The sequence below is a fragment of the Plecotus auritus genome, assembly GCF_963455305.1.
Source record: "Plecotus auritus genome assembly, chromosome: 2".
Lineage (NCBI taxonomy): Eukaryota > Metazoa > Chordata > Mammalia > Chiroptera > Vespertilionidae > Plecotus > Plecotus auritus.
Genome location: NC_137771.1, coordinates 7,295,228 through 7,312,423, shown reverse-complemented (window position 1 = coordinate 7,312,423; position 17,196 = coordinate 7,295,228). Strand labels below are relative to the sequence as shown.

At 42.1% G+C, this 17,196-nt stretch overlaps 1 protein-coding gene across 6 annotated transcripts in view; it reads right to left on the bottom strand.

The window, feature by feature from the left end:
- The window catches only part of VPS13D (vacuolar protein sorting 13 homolog D), a 227,983-nt gene that overhangs the window by 186,490 nt on the left and 24,297 nt on the right, over positions 1–17,196 (bottom strand). For all 6 annotated transcript variants that reach the window (XM_080653615.1, XM_080653616.1, XM_080653617.1 and 3 more), the window contains 9 exons: positions 16,984–17,163; positions 15,713–15,843; positions 14,481–14,556; positions 13,905–14,075; positions 12,581–12,711; positions 10,820–10,952; positions 5,606–7,810; positions 3,754–3,905; positions 420–1,454 (listed from right to left, as the gene is read on the bottom strand). In XM_080653615.1, coding sequence (XP_080509741.1) covers positions 420–1,454; positions 3,754–3,905; positions 5,606–7,810; positions 10,820–10,952; positions 12,581–12,711; positions 13,905–14,075; positions 14,481–14,556; positions 15,713–15,843; positions 16,984–17,163 — 4,214 coding nt within the window. The remainder of the gene's footprint in view (positions 1–419; positions 1,455–3,753; positions 3,906–5,605; positions 7,811–10,819; positions 10,953–12,580; positions 12,712–13,904; positions 14,076–14,480; positions 14,557–15,712; positions 15,844–16,983; positions 17,164–17,196) is intronic.

Here is a 17,196-nt window from a genome sequence, read left to right as displayed (position 1 = left end):
CATTAACATTTTTTAAAAAGTTCTTCTTCTAAAAAAGTTAATTTTTGAGGGGCAGTTATCCAGTCCTGTTGTCTTATGAAACCAGCTACATCTGTTATCTTAATTAGATGATGGAAGATGAGGAAACTGAGGCTCAGAGGAACTAAGTAATTCCACTGAATTATACAAACCAAAGGAAGTTTTTTAAACCGTTTACTTTCCCTGCCTCCAGATGGGATTTACACTCAAACCTTTTCTAAGCCATTGTCTACCCTTTTGTAACATATACATATATATATATATATACACACACATATATATATATATATATTTCCCCTGCCAATGGATCTATTTTCTAGAGTAAATGCATGATGATCGAATTTCAATAAACAAACTAAAAGTCATTCTTAGAACTTCAAGGAGTGAAAGGGAGCTGATACCTTGAGATCCAGCTTGGTGTTAACTGGGTCCTGAAGTTCAGGCTCCGGCAGAGCATTTGCTTCCGACTTCACGTTTTGTAGAATATCCTCGGGCATCGGTACCTTCATTGCATGGTTGTCTGCAGTGGAACCAATTCCAAAAAAATCTAGTATCACGACCCAAGTTTGCAGTGTGATGAGCACATCCAAGCAGTTAAAATCAACATCAATGCTCCGGTTAATTCGGTTGTAAATGGAAGAGAATTCTGGATGTTTCTTATCCACCAAGAATATATTGATGTGGACCAAAGAATCATCAAATTTACTCTTTCCAGCAAGTGTCTTGGGCTCATCTACTGTTGGAGAAGGAGGTGGGGTCAAGGGGCAGTCCTGGTCTTGGACTTCCTTTTGCTTCTTCTTGGATGCCGAGGTAGGTCTCTGATACAGCTGAAAGACATTAGGAGCTTCTTCCATGTGGGAAGGGAGAGAGCGAGGCATATCAGGATACTCCACATTGGATATCGAAGGGCAAGACTGAGAAAGATATTCTTTTTGTGCTAAACTTGATGGCTTAGGGGCTCCCCGAGACACCATCAGGTTCTTATATTTAGAATCCGGATTTTTCTCCAATAAGTCTTCCATCAGCAGAGAACGCAGGGCAATCTGAATGGATAAGGTCTGAGGATGGTCTTTATTGAATTCCACCTCAAAATCCTGAAACTTTAAGCTCACAAGCCCCTGGGCCCCCAAGGTCAGATCTCCACTTAGCTGAACTTGAAGCTCTGATATACAAAAGTTGGCTTGAATCTGGGTAAAGGATTTGACCTCCTTCACAGACAAGGACTTCTGAGAAGAGTTAGAAAGGCTGGAGTGGCTGAACAATCCATTCTCCTTCCTTTCAAGGGAAGGTTCTCCACAGGTACTGAGGGGAGGCAGAGGAGAATTAGGGCAAGGTGAGGAGGCGGCACTGACTGGAAACTTATTCAGGTCTTCACTATACACGAGATTGTCCAGCGTTTGTAAAACCTGCTCATACACATGCTTTGCTAACACCACCTGTATGCAAAGAGAAAAAATTCAGTTATTCTGTTACTATTATTAATTGCACTCAGCTGCACTGCCCCAAAATTACCAAAGTTGCCTTTTATGGGTTTCCAAAGAGGTTATAAATTAGTTGATGGCAAGAACTTTCTCTTTTGTTTCTTTTCTGTCCTTACCTCTCTCTGACCCTGTCTATTCAAAGGCCCTCCCCCAGTACCTCATGGAATAACCTATACACAATAAATGTTCAATAAGTGCAACTGGTTGTAGGCCTCAATCACTCTTTCTAACCACACAAGAACAACTGCAGAAATTGAAGGGAACGCTGCTAAAAGTCCAGCGTGGTTGCACCACAGGGCTGAGAAACAAGATCCATGGTTCTAAAACCTCTGATCACCACCAAGCAGTGTAACCACCTATGTTTACAGCTAAACAAATAGAGAGTGCTCTTTAATGGTAATATTAATTAATGATCTATTATTACCTATGTTTCCTTTCTCCCTCATTTTGTTTTTATTACAATTTCTCATCTAAAATATTTTCAAACAAGTTTTTTATTTACTTAAGAGCAATTTTTAAACAGAGGAATTCCAAATAGATCTAGAAATGATAGAATTAGAAGGCGATCATTTTGTAACCCCTAATTAAATAATTTATCCCATCACCGTTCATCCATGTAGAATAAGCTCTTCTACGAATGACTGACCGAGAATTTTGCCATGAAGGGATCAGGTTCCTGCCACGGGAACACAATCACCAATCTTAGCATCACTGAGAGAGACAACCAAACATTACATGTCTCCTGACACAATGCAATACGAAGCCCACAGCACTACCTTTAAGTGTCTGGCCTAAACAAAAAAAAAACAAAAAATGAACCTGAATCCAGTTAAATCTGTAGATTTAAGTTACTGTTTACAGGAAATGTGGGGGGACAAGTTAAGTAACACCACAAACAGCGAATCCAGAATGTGGGACATTCTATAGGGCAAATGACCTGGTTTTCACAACAAAATAATAGCATGGGAGAAAAATGAGAGGGAACCTAAATTAACAGAGACCCACAAATGCAACGTGCAGACCTTGTCTGGACCCTGATTTGAACAAGCCTAAAGTGAAAAGACATTTTTGAAAAATGGATTAAAATTTAATGATGCTAAGAAATCCTCATTTATTTCACCAGACATGATAACATTATTGTAGGTGTGTCAAAAATGTATGTAGTCTGTAGAGATACATTCCAAAAATATAGATAAAAATGGCATGAGGTCTGGGATTTGCCTTAAAACCTGAGTGATAGGGGGAAAAATCTGAGTGATGGGTGCATAAGGTTCATTAGATATTCTACTTTTGTGTATGTTTAAAGTTTTTCATAATAAAATATTTTACATTACTTAAAATTATTTTTAATAATTTAAAATAATTTGTAATAAAGAATATCATCTAAAACTACAATAAGTCAATGATAACCATAAGAATAAGTCAATAGAATTCAATAGAATTCACATTATGTGCTAGATTTAAGATGGAAATGCATAGAAAAGCTTTGGGGACAGTTCTATCACCCAGAGACTCATATCCAAGAACCACTGATACTAAAAAGTACACACATTCTGTTAGCACTCCTGACACAGACTGATGACCAGTTACCGCCCAAGCCTAGGATCCACTGTCCTAAGATCCTGCCTGTCCTTGCTGTTTTATAATGTTATGCTCTTTTCTCTCATCCCTATGAAAGCAGGAAAAATTACACTTTTAAAGAAAAAGGGATGACAAATGTATGCACACACACACACACACGCACACACACACACACACACACTCAAGAAATCCCTATCCAGGCCCATTTCATTTCAAAGCGGGCAAGACTAATTCTAATTCTCCCTTGAAAGGATCTGTCAACAGCTCAGATAATCAGATTATTTTATAGGCAGGGCCAATTATGTCAAAGTGAGACAAGAATTATGTCCTCCTGGGAAAGAGACACTGACTTTTTAAGCAATAATTTTCCTCGTTTCTGAATGGCAATGGAATTCAGGATCTGCCCTCTTCCTCTATAAAACACACCCCTCCTCCACAAGAAGATGGCTGATAAGACTGATTCCCCAGGGATAAAAGGATACAATAAAAGGATTCCATGTTGACTAGAACAAGTTATCAATACTAATATGCATTAATGATATCTCCTTGAATTTATATATTTTCCTTCCAATAGTTTATATGTAATATGAAAATACGTAAATATATATATTCTAAATATAAAACAGGTGACTTTAATTGTCCGGACATGAAAATCAACAAGGTATTTACTTACTTGAACTGGATTGACAAACTTCCCTTCAATCTTCATGATGCTAGAAGTTCCCAGGTCATCTGGACTAAGGGAGAAAGTCAGTTCAGATTCTCTCTCTATAGGGATCTTCTCCAGTTTAAACTGAATGGTGGTGTTGTTCAGGATGTGAAAGGCTGGCATAAGAGAGGAGAAATGACAGTCTGAAAACACTATTGTGTACTGTGTTATCACTGATTAAGAGCAGGATATAGAAAATAGAGCAGGAGGTCCATGATTAAATACAAACTTAGATGACTATCCCAAGACCAAAACTCAGAGCGAGCAGAGGTACAAGATCAGAAACAATATTTTCATGACATGCTCCATTTGGTGGCTTCAAAATACGATGTGGTGAACATGAATCCAGGCCAGGGTTTACAATAAGCTTCTCCTAGCCTCAAGCTGGCATTTTTCAAACCAAATTGCTCATCCTTACCCAGCTTTCAGACATAGATGGATTCCTCTTAATGGGCCCAAATCAGAATCAGGACAATACAAGGTTCTAAGTGAACAGCCTTTATACCAAGCAGAGAAAGCAATCGTTGGGTAAGCATGTAAGTAATCAGTGAATTAACATCTGAGAAGCACAGAGGAAGAATTCCTCAAAGGCATTAATTTCTTCACCAATAAATAAAGCCATGCTCCAGGGCTTACCTGATTTCTGAGGATGCCAAGACCAACAGATTGAACTGTTGGGTTTTAGCATATCAGATTGGGAACACAAATACAGGCATCTTATTTCTAGAACCCTGAACCAACCCATTAAAAGGGTAGGACACTAAAAAGAGGACATAACATCCACAGACTAAATTTCAGACTCTTATTATGTCAATCCCTCTAGCTGCCTTGGACTATAATATTTAACTAGGAAAAATTTAACTAGAAATTAAAAAATCAGATGTATTTGACCAAATTAAACAGTAGTTTTAACAGAATCCACTCCTGAAACATCCCTATATATAAGTACTCAACCAATTTCAAAGGGGGCCACTTTAAAAAATTCTTATTTCACCAAATAGGGCATTGGATGGAAAAGCTGAAAACATATCAACCTAATACGAAGCATTCTATTAAAATTCCAGTGTGATTTCTTAAATAGTAACGGGGGATAATTCTAAAAGAAAAGGTTTTTGTTGTTGCTTTAAGCAAAGTATACATGAGCTGGGTTTGGAATCTATAATAATAAACGCATAATATGCTAATTAGACTGGACGACCTTCCGGACGAAGCCAGGGCTGCGAGGAAAGCCGGGATCCCAGGTGCCTGCCGACGGCCGGAGGGAAGCCCGGGTCCCGGATGCCAGAGGGAAGCCGGTGCAGGCAGCCAGGGGAAGGAAGGCCTACTCTTGCACGATTTTCATGCATCGGGCCTCTAGTCCTATCTAATAAAAGAGTAATATGCAAATTGACCGTCACTCCAACACAAGATGGCTGCCCCCATGTGGTCAAAGATGGCTGCCCCCATGTGGACATAAGATGGCGCCACAAGATGACGCCACAAGATGGTCTGCAGGGGAGGGCAGTTGGGGGTGACCAGGCCGGCAGTGGGGGCACTTAGGGGCAACCAGGCAGGCAGGCAGGTGAGTGATTAGGAGTCAGCGGTACAGGATTGTGAGAGGGATGTCCAACTGCCGGTCCAGGATTATGAGAGGGATATCTGACTGCCAGTCCCAGGGATCGGGCCTAAACCGGCAGTCCGACATCCCCCAAGGGGTCCCAGATTGGAGAGGGTACAGGCTGGGCTGAGGGGGACGCCCCCCCACCCGCTGTGCATGAATTTTGTGCACCGGGCCTCTAGTCTTTAAATAAAATGAGACATGATTAATACTCCTCACCTTGACCTCTATGCAAAGATTCAAAGAAATCATGTCGGGTGAAATGAGCTTCCTCCTGGCTGTTGGTACTGGCAGACCCAGAGGGAGGGCAAGACGTCCGGCTTACGTCAGACCCAGGACCCTCTCTGCCTGCCAACTGGGTGCAATTCAAAGAATACAATTTAATGTCTTTGATTTCCACCTGCAGACGGTCGCTTCTGGATTCATCATCTCCTGACACAAAATTCTGGATGAATATCTGTCCCAAGTGTCCTACCAACAACTCCGGGCTCCCGGGCTTCCGAGGGATAGAAACAACTGGCGATTCAATGTTTATGTTCAAGATTAGCTTTACAGTGTCGGCATGAGAGGCAGCTAGGCTAAACCCATATATCTCATTGTCTTCCAAGCTAAAGGATTCCCGCGTCTTCCTTGGAGTTTCAAAGAGTGATACCATCTCACTGTACTCGGCTGTCTTGGTAGCTAGCACTGTGGTGACTTTGGTGGCTGCGCTTTTCAGCATACTTCGAAAATTCTCCTCTAGTTCATCCATGGACAATGTCAACTCCTTCAAAAATTTAGCAGAGTGGTTATAATGCAGGGAAGCCATCTTGAGGTTGAGAAAACATTCCTGCTTCGATTTCTCAACAAATGTGAAACTCAGTGCTTCATGGAGGGCTCCCTCTTCCATTCTGACAAATACAGATTCAAAGTAACTGATATCGCTGACGATATTTTCATAGCCCATGGAATTCCCGATGCTGACAACATACTGGTTCTTAATATTATCTTGTGTCAAATCCATAAGCTGCAAACAACCGAGAGAACCATTCATGTCAAACGTGCTCCCCATTGAGACGTTGACTTTGGTGCCACCTATACTAGCAGTCGCAATTTTTCTGCCATGTTTCTCTCCATTCGCCATTCCCACTGTCCGGAGGAGCAGTAAGTTAAGTCGGTGGATCTCCACTGCAACCTCGGTGTTTTGTTCATAGGTAGCTTGGTAAGTTTCTTCTTCTCTAAAGCTTCTCTCAAAGTCAGTCATTAAAGGTTGGGGACTCAAATCATCCTTTTCCTTGGGAAAAGATTTTTGAAGAAAACCAATCAGCTCCACAATTGTCTCTGGATTTAGAATAATATCCAAATTATTCACCTGCAATGAAATCACCTGGAGAGTGCTATCCAAATTCATTGATGGGCACTCTGAACTCACAAACTGATACTCCAATTTAATGAGGGATTCCTGTTCTTTGGTGACAATCCTGTCAAGTGAGACACTAGCAGCTGACGGGTCGCTCACAGTGGCAACATTAGTGAAGGGGGCCACATTGGATCCAGAGACAGGAGACTGGGACCTGCTAGCCCGGAGGCTTCCGGTTGGGATATCAAAGCTCAAGTTCTTGTGTGACGCCATCAAAAGGTCAAAATCTGCACCATATGTCTGCATGGTGTCCACCAGGAGCAAACCATGAACAGTTAGGGAGACTTCGGCATCGTAAGGCCTCTTCACAAAATGAGCGTTGGTACCAAACACCTTGAGCACAGAAATGTACTGGCCATTGCTCTCCACACCAAGCTGCATACAGTTCACTTTAAACTCGGCCAGGAGGAGCTGTGACTCCACCAGAACCTCCCGGGTGTGCTGCTCCAACATCACGATGCTCTGGGTTAAATTCATTACAGAGTCTTGCAAACTTCCCCGCTGACCCTCCTGGGGGAAAATCTTCTCTTTAATCTGAGAGTCAGAAGTCTTCATTTCTGGCATGGTGAGGAGAGCGAAGCAATTCTTTAGGGCAGATATTTTATCTTCATTGATGTGGATCTTTAAGTCAGGCAGGTTACCTGAGAGCACGGCTCCGGGGTACTTGGGATCTGAAGTATAAATCAATCGACGTTCTAACTGTAGGTGAACATTGAATTTCTCGACCACGTGGGTTGGCCCCACGTCAATGTCCTGGACATGCTTCCAATTGTCCTTCACTCGTCCCACCATGATCTGGAGGTCCATGAATGACAGGGAGTACCGCTCATACATCTTCGTGCTCAATAAATGTGCTTGGAGCTGCTCTTCACTGATAGAAAATGGAGGTGTTTTCTCCTCATTGCTGCTGCTCGTCTCAGGGGGTGGGGTGTTAGGAGGTGTGGCAAGAGGGGTCATATACTCATCATCACTAAACTGATTCTCTTCAGAGGCTGACTCATCCACACTCTTCCTCTCGGAGTCATCTGCAGGTAAAAAAGAAAGGATTCAAAGTCTATGTCTGCTCTTGCCTTCTTTCCTTTAAGGTAATGAGCAAGAGAAGTAGAGAATCAACCAACCCCAATTTAATAAAAATAAATGGACAAAAACTCGAAGCTGATATCTGTATTTACCATTTTTCTCAGTGTGAACTTACCCATTATTTGGAAATCAAAGAGCAAAGAGAAAGTATATGAACATGAGAAAACATAGAGACCTGCTGTATACATAGGGACACATACAGGGGTGCACAAACCAGCAAGCTGCTACCCCAAACTGCATCCCCACCATGAGCTGCACCGCCCTGAGCTGCTATCACCAACCCTTTTTTCATCACTCTCCACAAGTCTTTGCTTGCTTTTTCCTGTTTTTGTCTGTGTGTTCATTTTGTTCCTCCCGCTAGAATGTTCCAAAACAACAGAGGCCTCATCTGTCTTACTCAACAATATATCCCCAGCTCCTAGATCAGTGCTGTGCAAGCATTGACTTCTCAGTATGTCATGTTCTAGCCCCAGTATTCACACTCTCTTGTACAGCCGAACAGAGCTGAGACAACTACAAAAACATAGCACTGGGGCCCTGGCCGTTTATCTCAGTGATTAGAGCGTTGGCCCGAGGACCAAAGGGTTGGGGGTTTAATTCCCAGTCAAGAACACGTATCTCAGTTGCAGGTTCCTCATCATTGATTGATTGCCTCCTGCATTCACTCCCATCAGGGGTGAGGAACCTGATGGGAGTGAATGCAGGAGGCAACCAATCAATGTGTCTCTCTCACATCAATGTTTCTCTTTCCCCCTCCTCCCTCCCTTCAACTCTCTCCAGAAATCAATGGAAAAAACGTCCCCGGGTGAGGATTTAAAAGGAAAAAACCACTGGGTTTGCTCACCTATGTCCCTGTTCCCTATGTTGATGTCTTATAAATTCAAGTGGGTGCTTTTTTGTGGTTGTGATCCTTTCCTTCAGATCTAATTCCCTTTTAACATTCCCTTTTGCACCAAACTTTACCACTCCTGCTCAAATCATCTACCCTAGTCTGTTTTTTAGGGTTTTCTCAGTGAAGATAAGGTTAAAATTATTGATAAACTTCCTTAATCTCTCTTATGCCAGGAATCCTCTCTTTCTTCCCTTCCATCTCAAGATAAAAATGACTATATTGGGGATTTCATAATAGCAATGAAATTACCTTCCAGGAGTCTCTCTTTATTTTTTATTTATTTATTTTTAAGTCTCACCCAAGGACATGTTTTTACTGATTTTAGAAAGAGAGGGAGGGAGGAAAAAAGAGAGAAAGAAACATCAATGTGAGAGAGAAACATCGATTGGTTGCCTCCCTTAGGCACCCCAACCAGGGATCGAACCCACAACCTGGGTATGTGCCCTAATTGGGAATCCACCCTCGACCTTTCAGTGTACAGGACAATGTTCCAACCAACTGAACTACACCGGCCAAGGCCAGGAGTCTCTTTTTATGTATGTCCCTAATATCCCTAAGTAGATTAAATCTCTATTCCTGAAATTAAATGCTGAGAAATAATGTTTATTAAAATATAAAATGTTACATAAAAACGCAAATAAAAATCACAATGAGAAAAATAAATTAAATAAATTTTTAAAAGGCCTGGCCTGCATGGCTGAGTGGTTGAGCGTCGACCTATGAACCAGGAGGTCATGGTTGGATTCCCAGTCAGGGCACATGCCCGGGTTGTGGGCTCCACCCCCAGTGTGGGGTGTGCAGGAGGCAGCTGATCAATGATTTTCTCTCGTCACTGATGTTTCTATCTCTCTCTCCCTCTCCCTTCCTCTCTGAAATCAATTTTTTTTAAAAAATATTTTAAAAAAAGAAATCGCAATGAGATACTATATCACCCATAAAAATGGCTATAATCCAAAAGACAGATAATAACAAGTGTTGGTGAGGATGTAGAGAAATTGGATGTAGAGAAATTCTCTGACATTACTAGTAAGAGAGTCAAATGGTGCAGTCATTTTAGGAAACAATCTGGCAGTTCCTCAAAATGTTTAACTAAAGTCACTATATGACCCAGCAATTCCACACTGAAGTACACCCAAGAGACTGAAAATACATATCTACACAAAAGTCTACCCATAAATGTTCACAGCAGCATTAATCATAATAGACAAAAAGTGGAAACAACACAAATGTCCATCAACTGATGAATGGAAAAGTAAAGTATGATATGTTCATACAAGGAATATTATTCAGCCATTAAGTGGAAATGAAGCACTTATATGTGATACAACGTGGATAAACCCTGAAAACACTACGCTAAGTGAAAGAAGCCAGACATAAAAAGCCTATTGATAATTCCGTTCTTATAAACTGTTCAGAACAGGCACTCTCTGTCTCTCAGGAGCATACCCACGCCCTCCCTCCACTTCTTTCCCCAAAGACATGCATCTCCTAAATGCTAAGGGACCCCATAAGGCTTGCAACCAGGGCAGCAAAGGGCAGCGGCAGTTCATCCCAGGCAAACCCCCTGAGCCTGTCCCCAAGGCTCCCTTTTCTCTGACTTCTTAGTGAGCCAAAGCAGACCAGACTAGGCTCATTTCCCCAGACCTTCCTTATCTCATTGTCCCCAGCTTTGATAAACATCCTCTAAAATTCCCCGCGCACCCCCCTCCAAAAAAAATGTTCAGAACAGGGAAATCCACAGAGATAGATTAGTAGTTGTCAGGGGCTGGGAGAGGGGGTGATGGAGAATGAGTGACTGCTAATGGGTTTAGAATTTCTTCTTGAGATGATGAAAATGTTCTGGAATTAGGTAACAGTGACAGACACACAATTCTAGCAATATGCCAAAAACGAATGAATTATATATATTAAAATATATCTCATTAAGCTGTTACTTTTGAAGTAACAAATGAACTTCGTAGTTTTAAAATGTTAATAAACCTTTTTTTAAGCTTTACTTGGTTAAGCATAGACAGATTAACCTACCAAGTTATGTTTTCATTACTCCCCATTTGCACTATACCTTGGGTATTTGTCAGTAGCATTCTTCCTAGATCCACAACAACTAACACAGGATTCTTGAATTTGAAATCATCGGGAAATATCACTTGAGGGGCAGAAATATCTAGTCGTACAGTCCACCGTTTACTGTCCTCCTATAAAAATAAAACAAACTACAATTAAATAACTTTTAACTACATTGCTGAAACTGAACAGCTTCATAAGTCAGGGCTCAAGCCTTTCTGAAGACCACTCCTAGTGATACCACATGACTTAATGGTCTTTGATATTAGACACAAAGTGTAAAACAAAAGCAGATCCAAAAGCTTGATGATTTATGACATTACCACAGGCATAAATGGTATGGGGGGAAATTAGCAAATTACTGATTTGGAGGTTTATATGCTCTTTAATTGTGATGACCGATGGTTTAAGAAAGATCTTGTTCCTAAATCTACATAACTTAGTACTATAAAGTATTGCAGAAATGATGGAACTCAAATAAACATAGAAATCCAAACATTTTTATTTATTCACTAGAGGCCCGGTGCACGGATTCGTGCACCAGTGGGGTCCCTCGGCCTGGCCTGCGGGGATCGGGCTGAAACTGGCTCTTCAACATCCCCCGAGGGGTCCCGGATTGCAAGAGGGCACAGGCCAAGACAAGGGACCCCACCGGTACATGATCAGGGCCAGAAAGGGACTGAGTAAGGGCCCTAGGGTGTGTCCGGCCCATCTCGCCCAGTCCCGATCGGCTGGACCCCAGCAGCAAGCTAACCTACCAGTCAGAGCATCTGCCCCCTGGTGGTCAGCACACATCATAGCAACTGGTTGATGGGTCGAACGGTTGGACACTTAGCATATTAGGTTTTTATTATATAGGATAGACAGTAGTAACTATGGACTTTCAAGCCAGAGTACCTTAGTGAAAAACAAGCTTTGACATGTGAAATATGTAAAAAAGCTGGAAGACTTTATGAATTTGTCACCTGTTCTTCCCTGCAACTAAAATGGCCTCAATTACATTTAGGTAGTAAAAGCTAATGTGTATGTTATCAAAAAGAAATCTTTGTCTAAGAAAATAGGACACTAATTGTAATTTGTGTTGAAACGCACACACAAAAACAGATGACAGTACTGATTTTCCATCCCATACTATGCACAGACCCTGAAACATTTTACTTAGAACATTCCTGCCATCCCTTACACCCCAACAAGCTCTGCACTGTCCAAAAGAAGCCACATTCTAACTGCGCCATCTACTGCCGCATCTCGGCAGTGCACCTCCATGCTAGTGTTAGGAAACTGAGTTTGGCTGGACTGATGTTTTCTGGCTCTCCCTGTCTATGACATCCTTGCATCAGCTGGTCACTTAGCATCACAAAGGGACCATCATATCCTGGAATGGAAACTGAGGGTTAAGTCTGGTTATTTTTCTTCTGTAACAGTAAGTGAAAAGAGGGTACTCTTAAATGAAACATTTGTAAAATATCAGGTCTAGAAAATGGAACAAAGATGAGTCTTGAGACTGTTCCAAATTTGGCACAAGGAAGAAACATGATCTGGTCACAGACATTCATCTTTACTTTTTATTTTTTAATTCACTAAACTCTGACTGTAAAAGACAAGGGTTTTTTTTTGCTAGCTGATAAGGATTTCATAGTTTTAATTTAATCAGTATAATTGATACAAGCATGCCCATCCAAAACAGGTAAAGAACTTGACAGAGCGCATACCTGCCCCTTCCCCAGCCCCGCAAGAGTGTTGATGTACACCCACTTACAATGAAGTCACCCACTAGCAGACGATCGAGAGTTTGTCGGATTTCTGCCTTGGTCTGCATCTTCAGTTTGTTATACTGCCTTCGGGCAGCTTCAGCCACTCTCAACTCAAGTTCAGACTGATAACCAAAACCTGCAAGATTGAAACAGACAGGAGAATCAGACCTTCCAAATGGCTTGGTGGTCGAAAGCGCTGCGACATCTGTTCTCACCAAGAATTTCCACCAAAACTAAAAAACAGTCTATGACAACAGTTCCTTCCTCCGGCCTGGCCTGGCACTATACAGGGTAACAGGAACGAGGCACAGATGGGTGAGGGACAACCCTGAGGAGAAAGGCAGGGAAGGTACATAAGGTACTAGAATTTCTTAAATTATTGTCTGAAAGAGTCCAAACTATTTTATTTCAAAACCTTAAAAGCATGGCATTACACTGAAGGAGGAAATGGGTTCTAGCCAATTTGGATAGAACGTCAGCCTGCAAACTGAGGGTCCCGGGTTCAATTCCGGTCAAGGGCACATGCCTGGGTTTCGGGCTCGATCTCCAGTAGGGGGTGTGCAGGAAATAGCCAATCAATGATTCTCTCTCATCACTGATATTTCTCTCTCTCTCCCTCTCCCTTCCTCTCTGAAATCAGTAAAAATATTTTTTTTTAAAAAAAAAGAAAGAAGACATGGAATTTAGAGGGAAATACCTTCTATATTCTATCAGTGAAGGAGCAATGAAGCCAAGACATGTATGGCTAGTATTTACACGAAAAGAATTCAAAAAGAGACCAAAAACTAAAGCAGCTTCATTAGTTATTATAAGAGGGAGGGAGAGAATACATTTAGCCAAGTAATACTGTTTTATCAATTTCCCTTCAACAAAAGTACCTTTTCTGCACCTACTGCAGAAAACACAGGAAGACTAATATCAGTGATGTGGGAGAGGGCAGTGATGAACTTTGCAGTATTTAATGCTGCACCAAGCATGCAAAACAGACATTGATCCTATCTGCCATCCAGAAGGAAATCCTTGGACATGCCTCCTAAATTCAAGTGATCGAAAATATCCTGGGTAGCCAAGGAAACGGCCATCCAAATGGAATGGGAAGTATTAAAAAATGTTTGCTAAATAGAGGCAAAGAAAAAGACAATATTTAAGGATATTGATTCCTCTTGGAAAAGGGACTTTCCGAAGACAACCCCACCCATGTGCTCTGCAGACCTCTTCTACCACTACCAGGCCACCTGAATGTGCAATAAGCCTTGTCCAGAGCGCCAGAAATGACAGGAAAGATGTCTTGAGAAAGGAACATTAGAGCAAACAAACAAAAAAGTTAACCTGAGGTATGAACCTTTCCCTTGTAGAAAAAGTCAGCTACTTTTTTAATAGCCTGGGGATTATATATGATATTCAAGGGCCTGGTGCTGACATTCAGCCGCCTCTCGAAATGGCTGTGCGCTGGGTTTCTTTCATACAGCATCTCAAACACCGGGGCATTCGGGTCCGCAGCTGGAGGAAAGAACCAGAGTGAGAAAACGGAACACGGCAAAACCAACCACCTGATGCTTAACGGGCCTAGGAGGCATTCGGAGAAAAGACATCTCCTAAATTATTTTCCAATTAGTTCACATTTACACACATTTTGTGACCCTTAATAAGGACTGACCCTTAATTATGACAGGACTCCTCAAGAAAGGTGGTTGCATTTGCCCCCATTATGAAAACCAAGAACCCTGAAGACCTGAGAGGCTGCCCCGGAGAGCACCAGGCTGCCTCCAAGTCACACGGGGGTCAACACACCAAAGCACTGGGCACACAACAGGACACCCCCCCCCCTTTCACTGCTAACCAAGACTGCTGATCTGTAATCATCGTGGTTTTCAGGATTCGTTTTAAGAACATATTACAAATTACCAGGGTAGTGATCACTTCTGTCTGCAGATGTTGTTTGGAGACCAAAAGACTGTGAAACTCTGCCAACTTCTTTTTGCTATTAACACACAAAATGCATCAATGTCAGCGGGAGAGGGCACAAAACTTGGGCATCGCTCTCCCTGAGCACAATCAAATCAAAACTCATCTGACATCAGATCACAGACGACTTGCAGAATGATCCCTCTAGTCTGTGCCTTTTTCCCAACCAGGTGAAAACACACATTTTCTTCTGCATTGACAGTGCTACTTGGCATTCCGAGCATTTAATGAATGACTGCTAAATAAGGAATATTAACCGTGTACAGCTGTTCAAACTCTCACTCTGCACTCCCACTATCTCCACAAGTCCACACACACCCCAACAAAAAAATTATGGGTAGAGTAAGTGGCTAAATGTATTCAATTATTCTGACCATATCTTGGAGAATTTGTCAAGACTGAAGATCTAACTAGTAAATAATATTCTATGTAAAAATTAGCATATATATAGAAATTGAGGTGGTTTTTCTTGGAACTTTAGAAAGAGAATACGTCCTATCAAGTGACTAAAAGTCAGAATGCATACAAAGGTCTGTCAGACACAGAGGAAATTCAAACATTAACCCTGAAATGCAGATAACAGCAGTGCTAATGGCATTTTCTTCCAAATAAGAGCAAACTATTCCGTGTTCGCTACAACAGTGACTTATAAAGCTGTTCAGGGGAGGAAGAGGGCATTGTCATAAATCCCACCAACATTTGCTCTCTAACAAATGTTAAAAACTTATCTAGCCCTAGCCAGAGTTCTCAATGGTTAGAGCTTCAGCCTGCACACCAAAGGATCTCAGGTTCGATTCCCGGTCAAGGGCACGTACCTGGGTTGCAGGTTTGATGCCCAGGCCCAGTCAGGGTGCACATGGGAGGCAGGCAATCAATGTCTCTCACATCGATGTTTCTTTCTCTCTCTCCCCGCCCCCCGCTCCCTCCCTCCCTCTAAAAATCAATGGAAAAAATATCCTTGGGTGAGGATTAAAATAAGTAAATAGATAAATAAATAAAAACAAAAAAAACTTATCTAACTCCAGATTGTCTTTGATTGGCCATCTGTCTCAAGATGATCAAATGTCAAAGTGAGTCAAGTTAATGTTAACTATTGCTTGCCTAAAACAGACCTGCATCACCATCACCCAGATGGACTCGCCCCCCCCCCCGCCGCCCCCCGCTGTACATACTGGATTAGGGAAGACCAGAAGAGGAAACATAGTTCCTTCTGTGGCCAGGTCTCGAAGAAACAGTCCACCCAACCGGACTAGAAGCAAGGAAGAATTTCTTCGAGGAAGGGATTCTGCCAAAAGTTTTACATCTATAAAAAAATGAATATAAGAGTTGATACTATGCCATGACAGCCTAAAGTGTTTTATAAGCATTAGGAATAATATTTTACAGAGGACTAATAGATATCATGAACTATTTTGCCTTGAAATAGGAACAAAAAAACCCCTATCTGTTTATCTATAGGTCTATGTGTGTAAATCCACCATTACAAATATATAAGGAATATCAGACACTTCATAGCAGAATAAATTTTAAAGAGAGCACTTTACAATTAAATTCAAGCAATCTGCTAGTCCATATTAAGTTTATGAAATCCTAACTGACTCGCAACATTATAAAGTCAAACAAACTGGCTTTTGGGGGGGGGGGGGCGGGCGGGGGTGTCATTTACCTCTAAGCTATACTAGAAACTTCAGGTAAGTGACTATTCTATGAAATGAAATAAAATATTTGTGAGATGTAAAAACCAACATCTGTATTTATTTATACAACTTGAATGCAAAGTCACAAGAAGAAGTCAAACACAGTTGATCTTCATCATTGGCCCATTCCGTATTTGCGAGGGTGCCTACTCACTAAAATTTATATGTCGCCCCCAAATCAGTGCTCGTGGTGCTTTCGAGGACATGGGCAGGGCAGCAAAAAAGGTGCGTTCCCAGCTGAGGCTGAACAAAGCACGCTCTGCCTTCTTGTTCCAGCTCTCACACTGTACGCTGTGCCCTTTCATGGTCCATTAAGTGCCAAGTTTTTGCCTTTTCCTGCTTTTTGTGGATTTCACTGCTCACAATGGCCCCATGCATAGTGCTGCAGTGCTGTCTAGTGTCCCTGAGCACAAAAGGCTGCAGTGTGTCTTACAGAGAAAAATCTCTGTTAGATAAGCTTCATGCAGGCAGGCGTTACACTACCACTGGCCGTGAGTTCAGCATTAATGAATTAACAGCATATATTAGATAAGGTGTCTTTAAACGCATCACACGTAAGACAAGGTTCTGTACTGATCGGTTAATGGGTGTTACAGTCAGAGGCTCCTGGGCACCTAACTGTGTGCTTCCCCCTGGGGACAATGATCTCAGCAACTTTCCAGAACATAACCACTCAAATAATGAGGTTCGCGTGGACACGGGCCCCCTGAGAGATCACCACCAGCAGGGGGTTCTTGGGGCAGTACCTGAAAACTCGAGCTGCATGAAAGCACTTTCCGGGGTTTGAGGAGTGCCTGGCTCCTGGTGCGACAGAGTCACGGTGCCCCGCTGCAGCTGCAAGTTCAGCTTGGCGAAGACGTGGTCTCGCTTGGTGTACGTGTTCATGCAGGAGGCATCCACAGCGGGGTCAAAAAAGTCCTCGGTGCCTGCCCATGAGGAAGAAATGACATTAAGAAAAT